The 19,573-nt window shown below is 26.0% G+C and overlaps 1 protein-coding gene across 1 annotated transcript in view; it reads left to right on the top strand.

The window, feature by feature from the left end:
* The window catches only part of Usp32 (Ubiquitin specific protease 32), a 99,409-nt gene that overhangs the window by 57,152 nt on the left and 22,684 nt on the right, over positions 1 to 19,573 (top strand). The window contains exons 12-25 of the mRNA XM_067277936.1: positions 56 to 161; positions 563 to 856; positions 3,240 to 3,362; positions 3,757 to 3,891; positions 4,746 to 4,887; positions 7,363 to 7,532; positions 8,357 to 8,441; positions 9,575 to 9,649; positions 11,824 to 11,962; positions 12,074 to 12,179; positions 12,280 to 12,383; positions 15,739 to 15,983; positions 18,024 to 18,175; positions 19,116 to 19,272. Of these exons, the coding sequence (XP_067134037.1) occupies positions 56 to 161; positions 563 to 856; positions 3,240 to 3,362; positions 3,757 to 3,891; positions 4,746 to 4,887; positions 7,363 to 7,532; positions 8,357 to 8,441; positions 9,575 to 9,649; positions 11,824 to 11,962; positions 12,074 to 12,179; positions 12,280 to 12,383; positions 15,739 to 15,983; positions 18,024 to 18,175; positions 19,116 to 19,272 (2,033 nt within the window). The remainder of the gene's footprint in view (positions 1 to 55; positions 162 to 562; positions 857 to 3,239; positions 3,363 to 3,756; positions 3,892 to 4,745; positions 4,888 to 7,362; positions 7,533 to 8,356; positions 8,442 to 9,574; positions 9,650 to 11,823; positions 11,963 to 12,073; positions 12,180 to 12,279; positions 12,384 to 15,738; positions 15,984 to 18,023; positions 18,176 to 19,115; positions 19,273 to 19,573) is intronic.

Genomic DNA, 19,573 nt, shown 5'->3' with positions numbered 1-19,573 from the left:
TTAGTGTACTTATTTTATTATGTACTTATTTTAAAACTTTTAATTAACTGTTCAGAGGTTGGATAGAAAGAGATGAGAGACGAGGAATGCAGATTGGACAGTTTTGGTATCTTATATCTATGGATTGGTGGCGTTCATGGAATGAATTTCTAGATTACAAAGTAAGTATTAATTATTTTATTCTTGAGAACTATATACTTTAACAGATCAAAATTTTATTCAAATATTACATTGTCCTGAATTAAAACTATATTGTTAATATTGAATAATATGAATAAGTATGTATTTTGTTTTTATTTGAATTATTTTATACTAATGTAATGTAATCAGTAAGATAGCTATAATGTTGTTATAGTAAACATTTAGGGAAAACTTAATTTTAATATTTATTTCAATGGACAAACAATTTTTTAAAATGTATTATTTTCAGTATTATTCTCGAATATTTTATTTTTTATTTGTAAAATTAGAGTCTAAATGTTATGTTAAATGTATATTGAATGAATAAAATAAATTGTCATTTTATTTTAGTGAAATTCTTTATTATCTTTTATTTTTTCAGGATGTAACACCATATCCAGCAGACAGTTTAAAACGATCTAGCAAATTACAAAGAAAAGTTGATGGAAGTGTTGCGCAAGCAGTGGGAGACACTACAAATGTTGTTCTTTCTAGTATAACAAATTTTGGTGATGATAGCATGTCTTCACTTCAGCCAAGTCCTACACCTAGTCGTCATAGTGGAAGTAACACTTCTCTTAATAGTTTGAATAGTTTTAATTCAAAAAATTCAAGTGAATTATCACTCCAACATCTTCAGGGAATATCTGTGTCAAAAAAATCTAATAATCTGCAAGTAAATACTTTTGATTAATTTAAAAAAGCTAAATATTATTCTAAGGCATAATTTTTAAAAATACATTTTTGTCTATTTTACTTTTCTTGCTGTTATGTATACATAAGTGAAAGTATTGGAATCATGTCAGATTTCACTTTCTGAGTATTTTGCAAATCTACACATTTTGAGATCCTCTGAACCCAAAAAAGTAAAAAGGAAAAAAATCCCAGGTGTGTTTGTTCATTTTGTTTAATATCTCAGGATGGGGTGAAGATTATAGAATGAAATTTGGCATGGTAGCTTGTGTGTAAGGAGTATTGATGCTATTAAATTTTGTTTATGAAAGGTTGAGGGGATGGAGAGATAGAGGGTGGTCATGTATCATATCTTGCATAGGGTTGGAGTTAATGAAGGTTTTTCTTGTTAGCATTTACAATTTTTTTTATAAAACTGCTCTCTACCCTCAAAATTAAGTCTTTTGTCATTTTATAATAAAAATATAGAAAGTTTATATAACAAAATCTCATAACAGATGATGCCAGAAACAATTTTATTTATTTATTATGATTAATAATATAAAAGTATTTTTTAAATAGAATCTCATAACAGCCAGGAAAGTTACACAACCTGTTGCTAGGTTTTTTAAATATTTTTTAATTAAAAAGAATAATTTTTCTTCCTAGTTGCAGTTTTTGAAATATATAAGTGAAATTGAGTACTTCTCAATTATATCTTCACATGTTGTGTTCCTATGCCAATATATCTGCCAATATAAGTGCACCTTAACCATACTATGAGAGTATGGTTAAGGTGCACTTGAGGTTTATTGGCAATTTTTATAACTGTAATATGCATAGACAATTTATACCAAAAATGTGTTATTTTTACTTTTTATATTATTACCTTTATAATATAACTTAGACTCAGTTAAACTCATAACTTAGATAACAGTTAAATTCAAAAGATTGCAAGTTGTAATACTGATATATACAGATATACACAAAACATTGGATTTTATACAGATCAGACTGGTGAAGGGTTGTGCCTAAAATGCATATCTGACAGAAATATTGGCAATGAAATACTAATAAACAATAACCATCAGTTCTCATATGATGATTTCCATACAGCAAAGTCACAATTAGTGAATACTGTTATTTATCATTGAAAACAATATTAATTCAAGAACATTAAACTAATATAAAATATCTCCAAACTTTGCCTCTTGCCAATATAAAATGTTCCTAAAAAGTTTGAATACAAAGTAATTCAATTTAGTAGAAAACCAATAAACCTGGCAAGTTTGTCCTGATTGAAGAGACAGTTATTGGTTAGTATGACATGCAGCATGGCACTTTTATAACACAACTATGCATTGTTAAACTTAATAGATCTTGCAAACATAAAGATATTGATAGTGTTGAATAATTTCAAGCATTGATGTTTATAGTATTGATTTCTAAAAAAAATCAATACATCAATTTACAAAGCAATAATACAAACAGAACACTAGCGCTGTTTGTATTATTGCTTTGTAAATTGATCAAACAAAAAATTTACTTGCAAGGAGTATTATTGATGATACTGATTTGACTGATTCATCAACAGCATTGACTCTGAAGTGTAGTGCTAGCTTCTTATTATTGTTTGAAATAAGTGTTGCAATAACTGAAAATGCTTACACAACAAAACAGAGAATTTTTGTACTGGAAAGTTAATTAAAGGAGAAGATTACTGAAAATTAAGATGACAGTTTACAGCAAAGCAACAAAAATTTTTGAATCACCTGTGCTACAAAGTTATAAACTTTTACGAACTTTTTATAAACTGTCTGCAAAGTTTTTAATAAATGTCAATTTTTATGATCTGTAACAAAAAAAAAGTTATTATAAATAGAAAATTATCTAAGAACGTCTTTAAGATATTTGGGCAAACTTAAAATCACTTTCCATGAAATCTTTTAAAGTTTATTTGAAGAGATCAGATAATCTTATGGTTCTGTTCATACAACTAAGAAAAAAAAAAAATCAAAGTTTGGTCTTATGAAGTGAAAATTGTTTATAAACTTTTTATTTGTTTATTTAGAATTTCAAATATTTTTGAATGTATATTAAATATTCAAGATTTGTATTTCTCACAATGCCCATGGCTCCACTAAGCATGGTCAACTACTGTAAGTGTTATCAAGTCTGACTTGCAATGTCTCCAAACATCTTACAAATAAACTTTTTGTTTAATCATTCCTTATAATATGAAATAATATTTGACAAGTATGAAAATAGTATTATAAATTTCTTGAATGCAAATATTATTTATTATTTTTTATGTTATTTATTTATATTATTAATTTGAACATCTATTATAAAGCCTTAATGCCTTTTATTTATAAATTTATTTTTAGTCATCTGATGTTGCTAAAACACCAACACCATCTCCTAACTTGACCAGGAAAACCTTTAATCTTTCTCCTCAAAAACCATCAGCTATTGATAATTCTTTGCTTATAGTGCCAAATGCTTTAAAAGTAAGAAAAAGTATTATATTTTTTAAAATAAAATATTATTGAACTAATTTTACAAGTGATGGATGCAGTTTATTTATTTTTAAAATATGTTAATTTGAATATTCTTACAAATTTATTTCTAAAGTTAGATAAGTGAGCAACATAATAGAAATCAAATTTATAAAATATTTAAACTAATGATTAATTTTAATAGATGCCTTGTATTTAACATAAAATAAAACACAAGGTTTGGCAATTAAATTTCAGGATTTAACTTATTATAATAAAAACATATAAGAACAAGATTGAAAATATCTTTGACAGTTGATTAATTCAACTATTTGACAAGTGTTACTATAATTCAATCATAGTTGTGTTTTTAGTGTCTAGTGTTAATGTCATAAATATTTTACAGGTAATGATTCTAACAGGTGAAGGTGGAAGACTTCGAAATTCTATTTCACATGGTAAAGATTTTGAATTAGTTACAGAATCAGTATGGAGAGCATTACTGCAGTGGTATGGAGGATCTCCAGCTTTACCAAGACAGGTATTTCAATAATTATGTATTATTTATAAAAAATTTTTATGTAATTTGATTGATCAAAAATTGTTAAAAAGATGAAGTACAAGTAAATTTATGATTTGAAAGTCATTAGATAGCTCAAAAATGTTTCTTTGAAGATATATCTTAATAAGAATATAAGATCCAAATATTGATATGTTAGATTAATAAAAGGGGTTTCTATGAGGTTCAGGGATTGAATTATATAAAAGATTTTGGCAGAAACTTAATATTATTCATTAAAATACACTTCTCTATGATTTACATAAATTTTATCATGCTCTACTATTTTACATATGCAATCAAGAATCATGATTATTTTGGAATGCTGTTTATTTCCTTTTGTACAGTCTCTTGGACTTCTAAAATTGACTGAAATTGTCTCCTTTCAAAGCAAATTTTAATTAAATAGAAAGGGATCAGTCCAAACTGACCCCTTTCTATTTAATTAAAATTTGCTTTGAAAGGAGACAAATTCAGTCAATTTCAGAAAACCAAGAAGCTATACAGAAGGAACCAAACAGTGTTCTAAACAAATCCTTTTATGAGAGATATTTAAATTACCAGAGCATGCAAAATTTGCATATAACGGGGATGAGTGTATTTTGAAGATTGAAGAAGTTGACTGATTTTTGCCGAAAATTTTTTTTATATAACTTTACTTTCTGATTTCAGTAGATTCATATTATATGACAAAGTTTAGTTTGAATTGTCTTTTTTTATATACATCATAAAAACATTTTTTTCCATAGATGTAAATAATTAAGTGTGAAAATTTTTTATGAATATTCTGTGATATTAATATAAATAATTAGAAAATATAATATATTTTTTTTTAGGTAATATTACCTCATAACAGTGACGTACCAGAATTAGAAATGTATCCTGTTACTCTCAAATTGTACAGACATCAAGCCAACACAAGTCGTCAAGTTGGCAATCCATGGACTGGTGTAGTTGGTACCGTCTCATCTGCTTGTGGTAAGATTTATACTTTTAAATGATGTCTTGTTTAATTTATATATTTTTGAATTTGAAAATACTATTTTCAATAACTTCAGTCTTATAATTTGGATTTAAATTTTGAAATTATAAATTATAATTTTAATTTCACAATTTTATGAAATGTAAACAATGACTATAAATGTCAACATACTTCAAATATCAAATATTTAATGTATCTAGAATTGTTAATTATTTTGAATTTAATAATATATTTATAAAAGAAATTATAAAAAACATTTTTGTTTAATTTTACTTATTATTGTTTCAATATATTAATCTGCTGTCATTCATATGCATAATAGGTCTGTATATAGATGCTATGCACATGTTCATATCCACACACAAGTGTAGTCAGTTGTAAAAGATCCTAAAGTCACGGTTAGGAAATCTTTGCAATTTCAATTATGCTTTTCTTTAATGATATTTAAACAACTTTGGAAATTGATAGCAATTAATAAATTTGTTTATATGAAATATGTAACATGATTTGTACAATGCAGTTGTGATTTACAATAAAATTTAATTGTGAGTTTTTTATTTTATTTTATGTAATTTTATAATATCATTAATATATTGATGATAACAAATTTTAACACTAACATTTAATATTAAAATATTGTTCTATATTTTCATATAGAGTAAAAAAAAAAAGATATATTTATAAATTATTTGTAATGTTTTTACTGTATAGTACAGTAAAAATACAGATAATCTATAAATATTATTTAATGCAATAATTTTCAATTGAATTTTTTTAAAGAAAATAATTATTCTTTTGTAGTATATATAAATTATTTTACAAAATTGACTTCATTTTTTTTATCATGCTAGTAAATTATAAAAAAATTTTCTTAAATTATTATTAATAAATTTTAATAATATTGCTTAAATATCAGGTAATAAAAGCCAATATATCACTTATCTATTCATTTTTAATAATAATAATAATATGTACAAATAATTACAAAAATAAAATGAAAATCACTTATATTATGATATAATAATAATAATAATAATAAGAACAATAATATTTTAAAAGATGCAATTGAAGGTGAAGGTATAACTCTCATTCAACAAGATGGTGGCTTCTTGCAAGACACCATCTTGTTGAATGAGAGAGTTCATTAGTTCCAATGAATCATGGAGTGATGCTGGTGAGAGCATAAGCTTCCAGTAGAGCCACCCATTCCAGTAAGGTCTATATTAGTTGTAATTGTGTTTGGTTTCATGGATGCATGTTATACTGTGTATGTCTTCATAAATGACTGCTTTTGAGGTATTGTCAATGAGTGTCTGGTCTACCATGTAATGTAGTGTTTGAGTGTTAATGTATCTGCTGTGCAACTTGTTATTTGATATATTCAAGCATTATTTGTGGAATAAGGTAGTTGTGTATAATTATTATTTTCTGATCAAAAACTCTTTATACTATAACAGTGAGATGTGGGCATTTTTGTGTGAATTTTTTACATAGTGTCTATCTGTAAGCTGCCATATCTGTTTCATGTTTTGTAATAATGTAGTAGGTATGTTTAGTCCATTTCATTTTTTTAGCATGGTTTTCCAGCCATAGTGTTCAGTGACTGGATTGCCTCTGTATTTTAGTATTTTTCCTGGATTCATGTGTGTTGTCCATTATATGTGAGTGAGGCAGTGAATGTGTTTATGATGCTAGCCATATTTGGGCCAGTGCTGCATTTACCATGGATGATCAAGGGAGACTGGCAAGTTACTATAGCTACATACTATGGTCTTAAATTACAATCACAGACAGATACAATCAAAACACAAACAAACCAGCAAAGAAAACTATAAACAAATAAATAACAATAGATAACAATTAGGCAGGCTGACACAACACACTAAAAATAACATAACATCAAACTTAATGAAAGTTAATAAAATATTCAGGAAAATTAAAATGCACATGTGCTCGCATGCACACAGGAACAATACCATATGCATATATAACACATTCAAACAAAAACCAGCAGCCAAGTCACAAGGACTGAAAGGAAAGCCTGTATAGGAAATAAAACATCTATGGAGAATGGACGAGATACATGTTGTGCCAGTAGCCCTTTTTCGCAGAGGCATCATACCACATACATACATTATACAAAAGTCTCAAAATATTGGAGCTTTACAACAGCACATGCATCACTCTACAAAGGCTGCATACTAAACCTATTCCATATAATTAGGAAATTATTAAACACAGCTACATACATGAACAGTGCATAAACAAAATGTTAATTTTCTATAGTTATACCTTGACTTTTGGTCTAGCATAGCACTAGGTTAGGCACTCATATATATATTCTACATGGTGTATGTAAATAATAAATATATATATATATATATTATATATTATATATATACCATGTAGAATATATTTCAATAACACCACATGATGATGGTGATAGTAATAATGTTTGTTTTATTTTTAAGGTAATGCTACAACCGGATTTATAAGTTCAATTTCTTTAGTTCCGAAAAGATATTTGGCATATCTTGCTTCATTTAGTAGAATGGCCACATTGAAACAAGTATTTGATTATTTATGTGCTCGTCTTCGATTGAGGTTAGAGGATACAAGATTCTGGTTATATAGAGATGATGTAAGTTATTTTTCTTTATATAGCTTACTTATAGAAAAATAGATTCTCTAGAATCAAGTAAATATGATTAAGTTCTAAAAATTTAACTTTTTATTATGATAATATGATTCGGAAAAAGAGGTTATGCAGAGAAAATAAATCACTTTCAAAGTTGATACTTACAATATATGAAACATATTAAGAAAGTAAGTTCTGATTATATGCATAGTTCTGAAAATAACTTCTGATTATGAATTCATAGCATATTTAATAACAGCTTTGCAACTAATATTTTTTCACTGCATAGTTTTAAATTTTTTAATGTAATCTAATATATATATAAGGCATAAAACATAGCTGATAATGGCATTTATTATACTATAAAACTCTCTTCCAGTTATTAAAAGAAAGATGTTATCTTAAGATAATGGTTATAGAAAAAGAATATTATATTTTCAGATTATTTTTGGTAACATATTTTGAAAAGTTGAAGCAAATACAACTTATTTAAAATAGATAGATAAAATTAAATTACATAAAAGTATAGTTTTTTCTGATAAACTTTTCTAAATGAAGATATTTTACATCAATAGAAGTCTAAAAACAGAAAATTGATTTTAAAATATTTGATAGATATTGTATTTTTTGACTTTTAAATCATATTTTTCTGAACATGCGTACATAGGGATTGATTACAATGGCATGAATATAATAAATTATCAAAGGATATGAGTAAAAAAAATGTTACTAGAATAAAAAATTTTGATTTATTTTAATATTTAAATTCTTTTAATTTGTGAAAATGAAGTTTGTTTATAGTCTTCAATTTTTATTTTTTTGTACAGGGAAATATGGTCATTTTGGAAGAAGAAGAATATATATTAGAACAGTTAGCCACACAAGATAATGAAGTGCAGTTATTGATTGAAGGTAATTATTGAATCAAACATTTTTAAAAATTAACATTTTAAATATTTTTGGGACTGTTTTTTCTTTCTAATAGAAAGCAGTTATAGGTTTAAACCAGGCCTGGCCAACCCAAATTGTTTCGTGGGCCACTTTGACCACACACAACATTATGATGGGCCACAATTTAGGCAAACATGCTTTTAAAAAAGTAAAACAAATACAAAATGAATAAGATTTTATTGTTATACCAAGAGTTCGTACTCGCACTTGCGCATTATAACAATGACACATGGAAATTTTCATTTATTTAATTGTTTTGGTATACACATAATGGGAAACAAAAGTTTTAATAGATATATAATATTGCTTAGCAGCCACACAATTAACGTGACAGGCTGTGGGTTGGCCAGGCCAGGCCTGGTTTAAACTAATGTATAATATATTTCTTGTGTGTCTCTCAAACAGAATTTACTAAATGATAATAGTTGATGAATTTTACTTATTCTTATAATATCATATGTAAGATAATTTTGGTTTAAAGTATATTATTATTTTAATAGTTTATTGGAAATAATCACCTCAGTTCTAATGAGATATAACTTTTAAGAATAATCTTTTAAAAAACCATAATGATACATTAAAAAAGGAATTTCTCTAACGTTATTAACTTCTTGACAGATTAATATGTAGAAATAAGAATACAGTAATTTCTTATCTGTTTCATATCCCATCACATATATTAATATCAAACATAAAAATAGCATGAAATTGTGACAAATTTACTAATAAACTTATTATGGAATTGATTGAGGATACATAAAATAACAATAGTGGAATGTGGAAATATGGAATTCATACTCAGCCATGCTGAGTATGAATTCCATAGCAAATCAGTTATTTTCTGATGATATATGAAGTTTAGTTTTTTGGGGTTGCTAATTTTACAAAATGAAATATAATATTTATTTACTAATGTGCTTATTAGTAAGTAAATATATTAATATTTCATTTTATTTTCTGACTCATTTGAAATAATAAAAATAAATAGTGCAAATTTCTTGTTGAATTTTTAATTAATTTGGAAAATTTTTGTTATTTAAATAACAATTGTCATTAAATAAAAATTAATATTTAATGTACTTTTTTTGTTTCAGTTCGAAATAAAGATCAGACATGGCCAGAAGAAATGTCTAATCTTATAAATGCTAAATTGGACCAAAAAAGTCAAGGTAATTTTAAAAATTATAAAGAAATAAACTGAAATGAGTTAAATATATCACATCATATGTCATATCCATGTAATATAAAATAAATTATATTGATTATAGAACAAAATATTAGATCATGCTTAAAATTAAATAATGTAAAAAATTTTTAAATTTTGAGATCACATATTGTCAATAAAAATGTAAGATATGAAAAAAGTAGAATTCAATACAATTAACAGTACTGAACAATTATAATTATTAATTTTTAACCAAAAATCATAAAAAATTATAAACAAACATCTTTTTAATTATCCCATCAGAAAATTCTGATATATGGCATTATTCTAAAAGGCAAAAATATGAATGCACAAATACTAATTTACTTTATCTTTGTTTTATTATTTAATGTTCAGTTTTATTTTATTGTTATATTAATATATGTTTCATACAAAAATATTATTAGTGAATTTATACATTTTCATAAGTTCATAAAATTATTTAAGTTTAAAATATAATATATTTTTATTTCATATTATATTAAAGTAGTCGACTATAATGGAATTGAACATTCAATTGAAATTTATCCAATTAAATTTTTAATTAGTTGTAAGAAACTTTAGTTGTTTTATTTGGAAAAGAAATTTTATATTACAGATAATTAAGGTATATTACTGTTTTTATTCAGTAAGTTACATGTATGTTAGAGAAAGGAAAACAAAAAATAAAAGTGCTTGAGTTATGCAAGTTTGCAAATCTAATGTATTTTAAAGTTAATCACATTTGTAATCTTGTTTGATATTTCAAACAAAAATATCTGTCCCTTTTAATAAATAAAAGTTTTGTAATTTCTATTTATCTAATATTTTATTGGAAAACTTTTTATATAAAAGATTTTTTATTTACTCAATAAATTTAAATTTCAAGTAGTGAATGTAAACTGGAGTAAGTCAAATTTCAGATAAAGAAATGATTCTTCAATTCAAAACAGAAAAAAGAAAATAAATAATAACAACTAGAAAGTAACAAGAAAGATTCAGTAATTGCATTTTTGTAAAAATTTATAAATTATAAATTTTGAATACATGTGCTATAAAAACATATATATTTAAACTTGAGATTTTACATAAACTGTATACAAAAAATATTTCAGTAACTTAATATCAATTTTAATGTAATGTATATATGATTAGGGATAATAGAACTAATTATATCTAATTAAATCTTTAGTTTTGTAATGCACCTTTTGTGAGCCCAGAACTAAAAATCTAACAAAATGGCATTATATAAAACAGTGAAAGTCCAGGGTTGCCAGGCCTTGACTTCAGTAAATGGGTAAAATAACATGAATGGGATAGTTTGCAACAATGATTAGAGTAACAAAAGTTTATTGAAAATAGTATGAACAAATGAATGAACTATGTACAGTACAAGATGTTAAATAAAAACGCACAAAAATACATTAATGATAATAAACCAAAGTTATAAAAAATCAGAACTATAATTAGTCCAATGAAAATTAAAAACAAATGTTCACAAAACTTTCCCAGTAATTAGGCAACTTAAATCTAACTTAATCTTTTGTTTTATAAGCTTTAAATGAGAGAAATAATATTAATAGTAATAATAATGCTAATGATGTAAAATAATAAAATAATAATGTTACATATAAAAAGAAAAATTAATTAAAATGCCAATGGTTCGAAAGTACGTAGTCTCTAGCTCCTATGCCTAACGTCTTATTCACTTGGCATTTGCTGCTCTGGGATGTGAAGCTTCCAAAGACATAAGCTAAACACTAAGTTTTTAGATGCCTAATTTTTGGAAATACTTGAGAAGTGGGTTTTATTATTTGGACAAGGAACTGTTTGTGTTTAAGGCTATATGCTCATCAAGTTTCATTCAAATATATTTAAAAACTATTTAACCGAAATCATATATAATGAGACCTAATTAAAATATCTTAATTTTGTATCTAATTTAAATTATTAAAGCATCCTAAATTTATAAAAATTTTGTGGATTTTTTTTAATAGCTTTCAATCTTTTTCAAGAATTAATTAAATTTTATTCAGTTGTTCCATTAATGGATATTACATGGTTTGAAATAATATATTAGAAATATCCTACAAATAATATTTTAACAAACTTAAAAATTACATTTGTCAACAAATAATTATTGTTAAGATTTTTTTATAGGACCTACAGAGAAAGGTGCAACTGGATTGAATAACTTAGGAAATACCTGTTTTATGAATGCTGCTTTACAGTGTGTCAGCAATACAAGACCATTAACTTTATATTTTACATTGGATAAACATCTGTATGAACTGAACAGGTAGAAAAATGTCAGTTCAAACTCTTAAAAATCGAATTATTTTTTTAAATTAAGAAATTAATAAAAATTATATTTTGTTGACAAAAATTTATATATAATAATTTATTTTAGATCTAATCCATTAGGAATGAAAGGTCATATTGCTAAAAGATATGGTGATTTAGTTCATGATTTGTGGAGTGGTACTTCAAAAACAATTGCTCCTTTAAAACTTAGGGTAAGAGATTTATTTTAAATATTTATTAAATTAATCCAAATTCTAAATTATAAAATGTATAAATATTTCATAAATTATTACCCTATTTTCTTTTAATTAGTGGACTATTGGAAAATATGCACCTAGATTTAATGGATTCCAACAACATGATTCTCAAGAATTATTGGCATTTCTTATGGATGGTCTTCATGAAGATCTAAATAGGTAAATTAATTAAGCATTTATACTTACTAATTTATAACTTTCAGATTTATTAATAGCAAAAATAATTTTAACTGTTTGAAAATTAGTAGAATGCAGTTTGTCTCTCAAAAAATACCATTATACATATCTTAAATATATAATTTTTTGTATGTAGCTGTGTAATGTAGTTATTGCATTATTATATTTTGAAGTCTTGATGAGTCAAAATTACCTCGGTCTTTCTTGACAGAGATGATAAAGAAAGTCTTACTCTTAAAAATAAGCAATTATTTATTATGACAACATCACAACTGCAATTTTTTATCATATTTTTATCATTTATTTAATTTAAAATATATGCTCTCTACCTCAAATTAGTAGTTCTTCCCCCTGTACATCATACTGTTCCTGTTAGCAACGGAGTCATGCTGGTTATCTATCTAACTCTTTGCAGGGAAAATTTTCAAATGAAATAATGTGACTTCCAGTTTGCATCGGAAGTTCATATATAGTTAATTGGGCCTCCTGCCCTTAAGCTTTCGATATCTGGTCTTGAATTTCATTTATCTAACACCATTTTCAAGAGTATGGAAAGACAGAGGGATGACAGTGGAATTTATAGATCTACAATTTTTCAAATTGCAGCCCAATAATGGATGTTTTTATTCATTTTAATCTGATAATTTTGTATTTATCTTATACTGTGATCTATCAGCTAATATCTAAATATGTGGTGATGCTATCTATCAGAGTTATTGTTATTTGATGAAACAACTTTGTTGTTAATATGGTTAAAAACTTAGAAACTCTTTATTTTTTTTATTCTTATTGATGATTCTTATTTAATTGATTTGAATATGAAACTAATAAAGTATTATCAAAAACAAATAAATTCATAAATTTTTAACAAAAGAAAAAAAACCATTATTTAGATAAAAGTAGAAATGAAAAATGCTGAAATTGAAGATGGAAAACTGTTATCTCAGATAATTACTAGAGATGAATCTTAATTCTTTTTGTATAATTATGAGACTAGAAAACAGAGTAACCAGTGGGTGGAAGAAGGTGTAGGCATAACTTGAACATTACAAAACACTGTCACAAAAAACTTGAATATTATAAATGAAAAACAAAATGTTGATTTTTACTTTGTATCCATGGTGTTGTGCACAAGAAATTTTATTCATTTTTTGATTACCTGAAACAAAAGTTTACCTATTGACACATGTCATACATGTTTGTTATGTTACACTACACTGCAAAACACTGGGATAAAATACTGCACTCTTAGAACCTAATAACCGGTGTGATAAAAACAAAGGATGCAGATCACCACAAACGTTTTCGAACTGCTGGGAGTTCTTCTTCAGGTGTGAGACTGAATTACTGATGGGACAGAGCGAACCGTTAAAGGAAATTCGAGAAACAATAATAAGGTGTTAGATGAGATGGGTGTGTGTTCGTCTAGTTGACCTAACATGAACTTAAAGATCGAAGTCCATCAACGTCTTCCATGCTGTAGACAGAACCAACTCATTGAGGGACGATTTGTAGATTTGAATGGCCTCAAGCCACTTAAGGTGTTTATTGTGTGATGTAGTGTGTTGAGACTATTCAAATCTACAAATTGTCCCTAAATGAGAACTGCATCAATTTTAAGGATGAGTTGGTTCTGTCGACAGCATGGCAGACGTTGATGGACTCTGACCTTTAAGTTCATGTTAGGTCAACTAGATGAACACAGACCCGTCTCATCTAACACCTTATTATTGTTTCTCAAATTTCCTTTAACGGTTTGCTCTGTCCCATCAGTAATTCAATCTCACACCTGAAGAAGAACTCCCAGCAGTTCGAAAATGTTTGTGGTGAACTGCATCCTTTGTTTTTATCACACCGGTTATAGGTTCTAAGAGTGCAGTGTTTGTTATGTTTTTCTAAATTGCTAAAAAGTAGATGGATTCACTTGATCATGATAACACATTGATCATTGTGCATGAGTGCATAATCTGAAAAAATTTTAATGCTTCAACACTCACTATACAGTGCAAATTTCTTATTTATACATCTTTTCTATATTTTTCAAAATAAATGAATTAATGAAAGGACATCATTTTGGGTAGTGGAGGATATCCAAAAAGATGTGACTGAGATACTGAGAGCACTAATAAATGAATGCTGATCTCTTCTATCAATTTTGAGTTTCAAGACTGGAAGAAGAGATGACATAAGTATGTCGTATTAGGATGGAACTATTTTAAAATATTAATTAATTACAAAAAATTATGCCTTTAATAAAATATTTATAATAAAATTCTTATTATTTTATTGCTAAACCTCTTATTTAAGTTGTGTTGTTTTTTAACGTCAGTATTTATGTATACATTTATTTAGTAATATATGTGTATTAATTTGTATTTGTGTATTGTGCTTTGTATTTAGTTATGTCTATATAAATAATTGCATCTCTATTGTGACAAATTTCAGGCATGATAATTTATTTTGTATTCATAACCTGATCTTTTATGAAAATCATGTACCATTTATTTTCTCAAAGAATTTACCTTGATCCAAACAGTAATTTTGTGCAGTTTTGTCTGTATGACTCTAAATAAGGTCAACATGAATATTGAATCTGTGAATATTTCAGTATCTGTTTTTATGTATGTGTTATGTTTGGATTAATTATATAAAGATTTAGCAGTGTATTTTTTTTCTTTTAAAAATTATACTTTTAAGTTGTTTTGATGTTTCTGTTGTTTGTATTTGTTTCTGATGGAGGTATAATATGTTGACAAGATTGTTCTTCCTCTCTTTACAAGGGGAAGTCAATCTTTCTGTAACATATTTTAGTTTTTGTTTCATTTGTGTATTTTATGAGTTTGACTGTTGGAATCCTCAATTTATTTTATTTATTTGGTTTTTATATAAATAAAGCAAAAACTGTGCAGAGGTTTGGTATAAATGAAAATTGATAAAAGATTTCAAATTATAATAAGTTAATTTTGATGAAAGTTAATTTATTATAATTTAATTTTTGATTGCATTGATTGATGTATTTGAGCTTTTTATAATTAAGAGTTAATTAATATAGTGAAATAATAATAATAATAATAATAATAATAGATTAATAAATTAGAATTGAATAGAAACACATACATCACTCTACAGAAGGCCACTATATTGAATACATGTCATATTGTGAGAAAATTCCTGAATACAGACACACACACTGATACACTTCTTTAATTTCTGTTTTGGTTACTATGCCTTGACTATGGTCCGGCATAGTACTTAGCCACCGGTGTTAACCGAGTATATCTAACTTAACCCAACATAATAATAATAATAATAAAATTTTTATGAAAATTTACTCTAGGGTTCATGAAAAACCTTATGTAGAACTCAAAGATAGTGATGGACGGCCAGATGAGGAAGTAGCAAAAGAAGCTTGGGAGAATCACATCATTCGCAATCGCTCAATAATAGTAGATCTTTTTCATGGCCAGTTGCAATCCACTGTTACTTGTAAAGTGTGTGGTCACAATAGTGTGCGTTTTGATCCATTCAACTATTTATCACTTCCTCTTCCTATGGAAAGTTGTATTCATTTGGAAGTAGTTGGTAAGTGTAGTAATAATTTATTAAATAGTTTTAAATTTATCTGAAAAGATGAATATATATATATATATTTCTTTTAATACAGTTTACACTATAGTTATTCATTTTACTTTAAACAATAAATCAGTTATTATTGCCAGTTATCAAAATTTTTATTAAATTTTTCAAATAATTCAATAAGTTGTAATGTCATGAATTTTTCTGCATTTTATTATTATTATTTTTTTATATAGAAATTGTTTTAAACTAATTTAACTAATGAAATGATTTATCAAAACAATTAGACTATAGTATACCCTGCAAAATCAAAATGTCTTCCTAGAATACTTTCTTGGTAGAACATCTTGATTTTTAAGATCCAAACTTCACATAATGTATGTATATCTCAATACAGTTTTTGATTGATGTTTATATGAATTAATATTTACATTCCCATTTAAAATAATAAGAAATAGGTTTCTGGTTAACGTTTTTATGGAAAACATATAAGTTTCAGAATGGATTCTTGACATTAATTTCTTGACATTAATGGATTTATTCAACAAATTTAAAGATTAAAATACAGTAGAACCTCTATTATCCAGACTAATTGGGGATGAAGGTAGTCCGGATAAGGAAAAATCCAGATAATCGAAAAAATAATAATTGACAGTGCATATAGCAGACATGGGCAAATGCGGCTCCAAAAGCTGCATGCGGCTTTTGGAGCCGCATTTTTCTTATTGAGTTACATGCGGCTCTTGCTGAGTGTTAATTTCTGTTTTTTATTATTGTTTTTACAATTTTATTTTTATAATTTTATGAAAAGATGTTTGTTTTATATTATATTTATATTATATAATAAAATCACGCGCCTTACCATACTATCCGCCACGACAGTACAGAACTGCGGCTCCCATGCATTTTGCAAAACCTACATTTTGGCTCCCACTGAACTCTTGCTTGCCCACCCCTGGCATATAGTATGAATAATTTTTATTTGTCTAGATTTACATACACAGTGTATAGCTTCAATATTAAATTATTTTTTATTAAGAAATTCAATTAACGATTTTTGTTTAAAGCTAGCTGTTCTTTTTGAAGCTGCTAAATTGCGAATACTTTTAAGACATATAAGTTGTCCTGAGTTACACTCTTCTTAGCTCTCAAACCACTTCATGGCGACATCTAAGCACTGAAAAGCTTCAGAATGTGTAGGACCAATATCTCTTACTTCGCAAATCTCTTCGTCTTCTCGATCTTGTTTATCTGAGGCAGATATTTCTTTAATTATTTTTTCATCATTCAAAATTTGGAATCCAGGATTGTTTGCATCGCAATTTAACCACTCGGTTACATCTTCTTCGTCACATTCGGCACATATTGAAATTTGTGCTATTGCTTCCGCAATGTCTCCTATACCACTTTCTACTGTTACTGGAATTTACTAATGGTCTTTTCAAAATTTTGTTCCATGCATTCCATCACGTATGTACATAAAGTGTCGCAATTTGCCAAGGGCAAATCAGCAAATTTGTACAATTTTTGTTTATGTTGAACAATCCAGATAATCGAAAATCCGGATAATAGAGGTCTGGATAATGGAGGTTCTACTGTATTTTATTTTTCAAAATTGTAACTTCAAAGTTTGTGATTATAAATATAAAGTTGAAAGTATGAATCAAACTCATTAATTTTCTGTATAGTATTTATTGAATTTGATTCTTAACCATTGGAACATTTTTCTGTTTTGGAATATCTTATAAACTATATTAAGAAGACGTAAATATTTTTTATATGCAAAGATAAAAATTTTATTTTTGTGTCATGATTTCTACAATGTTATTAATAAGGGACATGATGACTATCTGTAGTTCTTCAAATACAACATAAATATTTAGATCATTGTTTGTGATTAAAAAGAGTTATATTTAAGGGCAAATACAAATTACAACAGATTAATTATTCCATGTATCTTCTATTAAATTGATACATATATCTCAATTTTTAATAAGACTTTAGGTTGAATGTAAATTACTTAACTGAATAAATATTTATTTATAGTTGTGCGGTTAGATGGAAGCTTACCTGTGAAATTTGGCTTAAGATTAAACCATGATGATAAGTATTCTGTTCTCAAACAACAACTTAGTAATTTATGTGAAATTCCTCCAAATCAGTTATTGATAGCAGAGGTATCAGGAGCTGTTATAAAGGTAAGAGTTTTGTTGAAATTTTAGTGAAGATCAAATTATAAGATTATTATTATTTTTTTTAATTTCTGTGTTTTCTGCTATAATTAATGCCACAAGTTTGTGAATTTTTGCTAATACATTTATAATGCAATGTGAGTTTTATATTGCAATTTTAACTGCAAGTATAATTAATTGCATTAAATATGTTTTTGATAATTTAAAATAATCATAATATAATAGATTACTTTTCTGAATAAATCTCATTTGACCTTTTTCTTAATATTCAGATTACATATTATTATGTTATGTAATTATAGAATGTTTTTCCGGAATTTAATACTTTTTTAGCAGTACATTTGATATTATTTATTACATTCAATCATAGTGGCAAATATTTTTCAGTTTTACAATATAATTTATTTAAAATTTGAAAAAATTCAATGTTGATTTGTTTTTATTTTATTTTATTTTTGATTTGAGTAAATGTCATATATTTTTTCTATTACTGCTACCCAAAAGCAGTGTTCAAAAAATATATGAAAAACTTAGCACCATGATTACATACCAGTATATAATGTAACATTAGATTTTTTGTCTCCTTAATAAACAAATATTTTATTTTGGAAATGTTTTTGAATCTGTGTCAAAAATGTTAAAAGCAATTACAATGATTTTGTGACTGAAGTTGACTCTTCTTGGGTTGTTAAAACATTTCCAAAATAATGTAAAGAATTACAAAATACTAGTTTTTAAGACCTGTTTGGAAAACTGAATTAAAAACAAAATTATAGCAAGTATTATCTGAATATTTATGACTAAATTAAAAAGAATAAAAGATAGAGAATCAGAGAAATTTAAACATAAAATTTATGTAGAATTAGTATGATTTTTATATACAATTCATTTTTAATAATTTATTTCAATGTTTGTTTATAATATTCATATTTGTTTTTTTTATTAGAGTTTACCTCCTGATGATCACAAAATTCGTATGATTATGAGTGGCTATTTCTTTGCTTATGAACTGTCCAATTGTTCAGAAACTTCTACTTCTGAAGATGTACGTCAACATCGAGAACCTCAAACTCTAACTCAGATTCAAAGAATACCCCTTTCAGGTAACATTTATTTTTTATACTCTTTTTCTCTCTTATATTATATGTTATTAAATTTAATTAAATAAATATCAAATCACTGAAAACTTTATATTTTTAAGAAACATACATATTTATAATAATCTTTTTGTATTATTTTGTGATCTGTCAAAATAAAACAATAAATAAGAATTTAATTTTGGTGGTTTTGATGTAATGTTTTTATTTATCCATAATCATATTTTGCCTGTATGAGATTCTTTTTCTGTCTGCTATTAACATTTCATCTTTAATTATATGTTATGCCATAAATTTCTTTTAAATT

Source organism: Centruroides vittatus, unplaced genomic scaffold, assembly GCF_030686945.1.
Source record: "Centruroides vittatus isolate TY-2023 unplaced genomic scaffold, ASM3068694v2 contig_1168, whole genome shotgun sequence".
Taxonomy (NCBI): Eukaryota; Metazoa; Arthropoda; class Arachnida; order Scorpiones; family Buthidae; genus Centruroides; species Centruroides vittatus.
The sequence above is the reverse complement of the archived record's forward strand: the minus strand, read 5'-3'. Positions and strand labels throughout refer to the sequence as shown.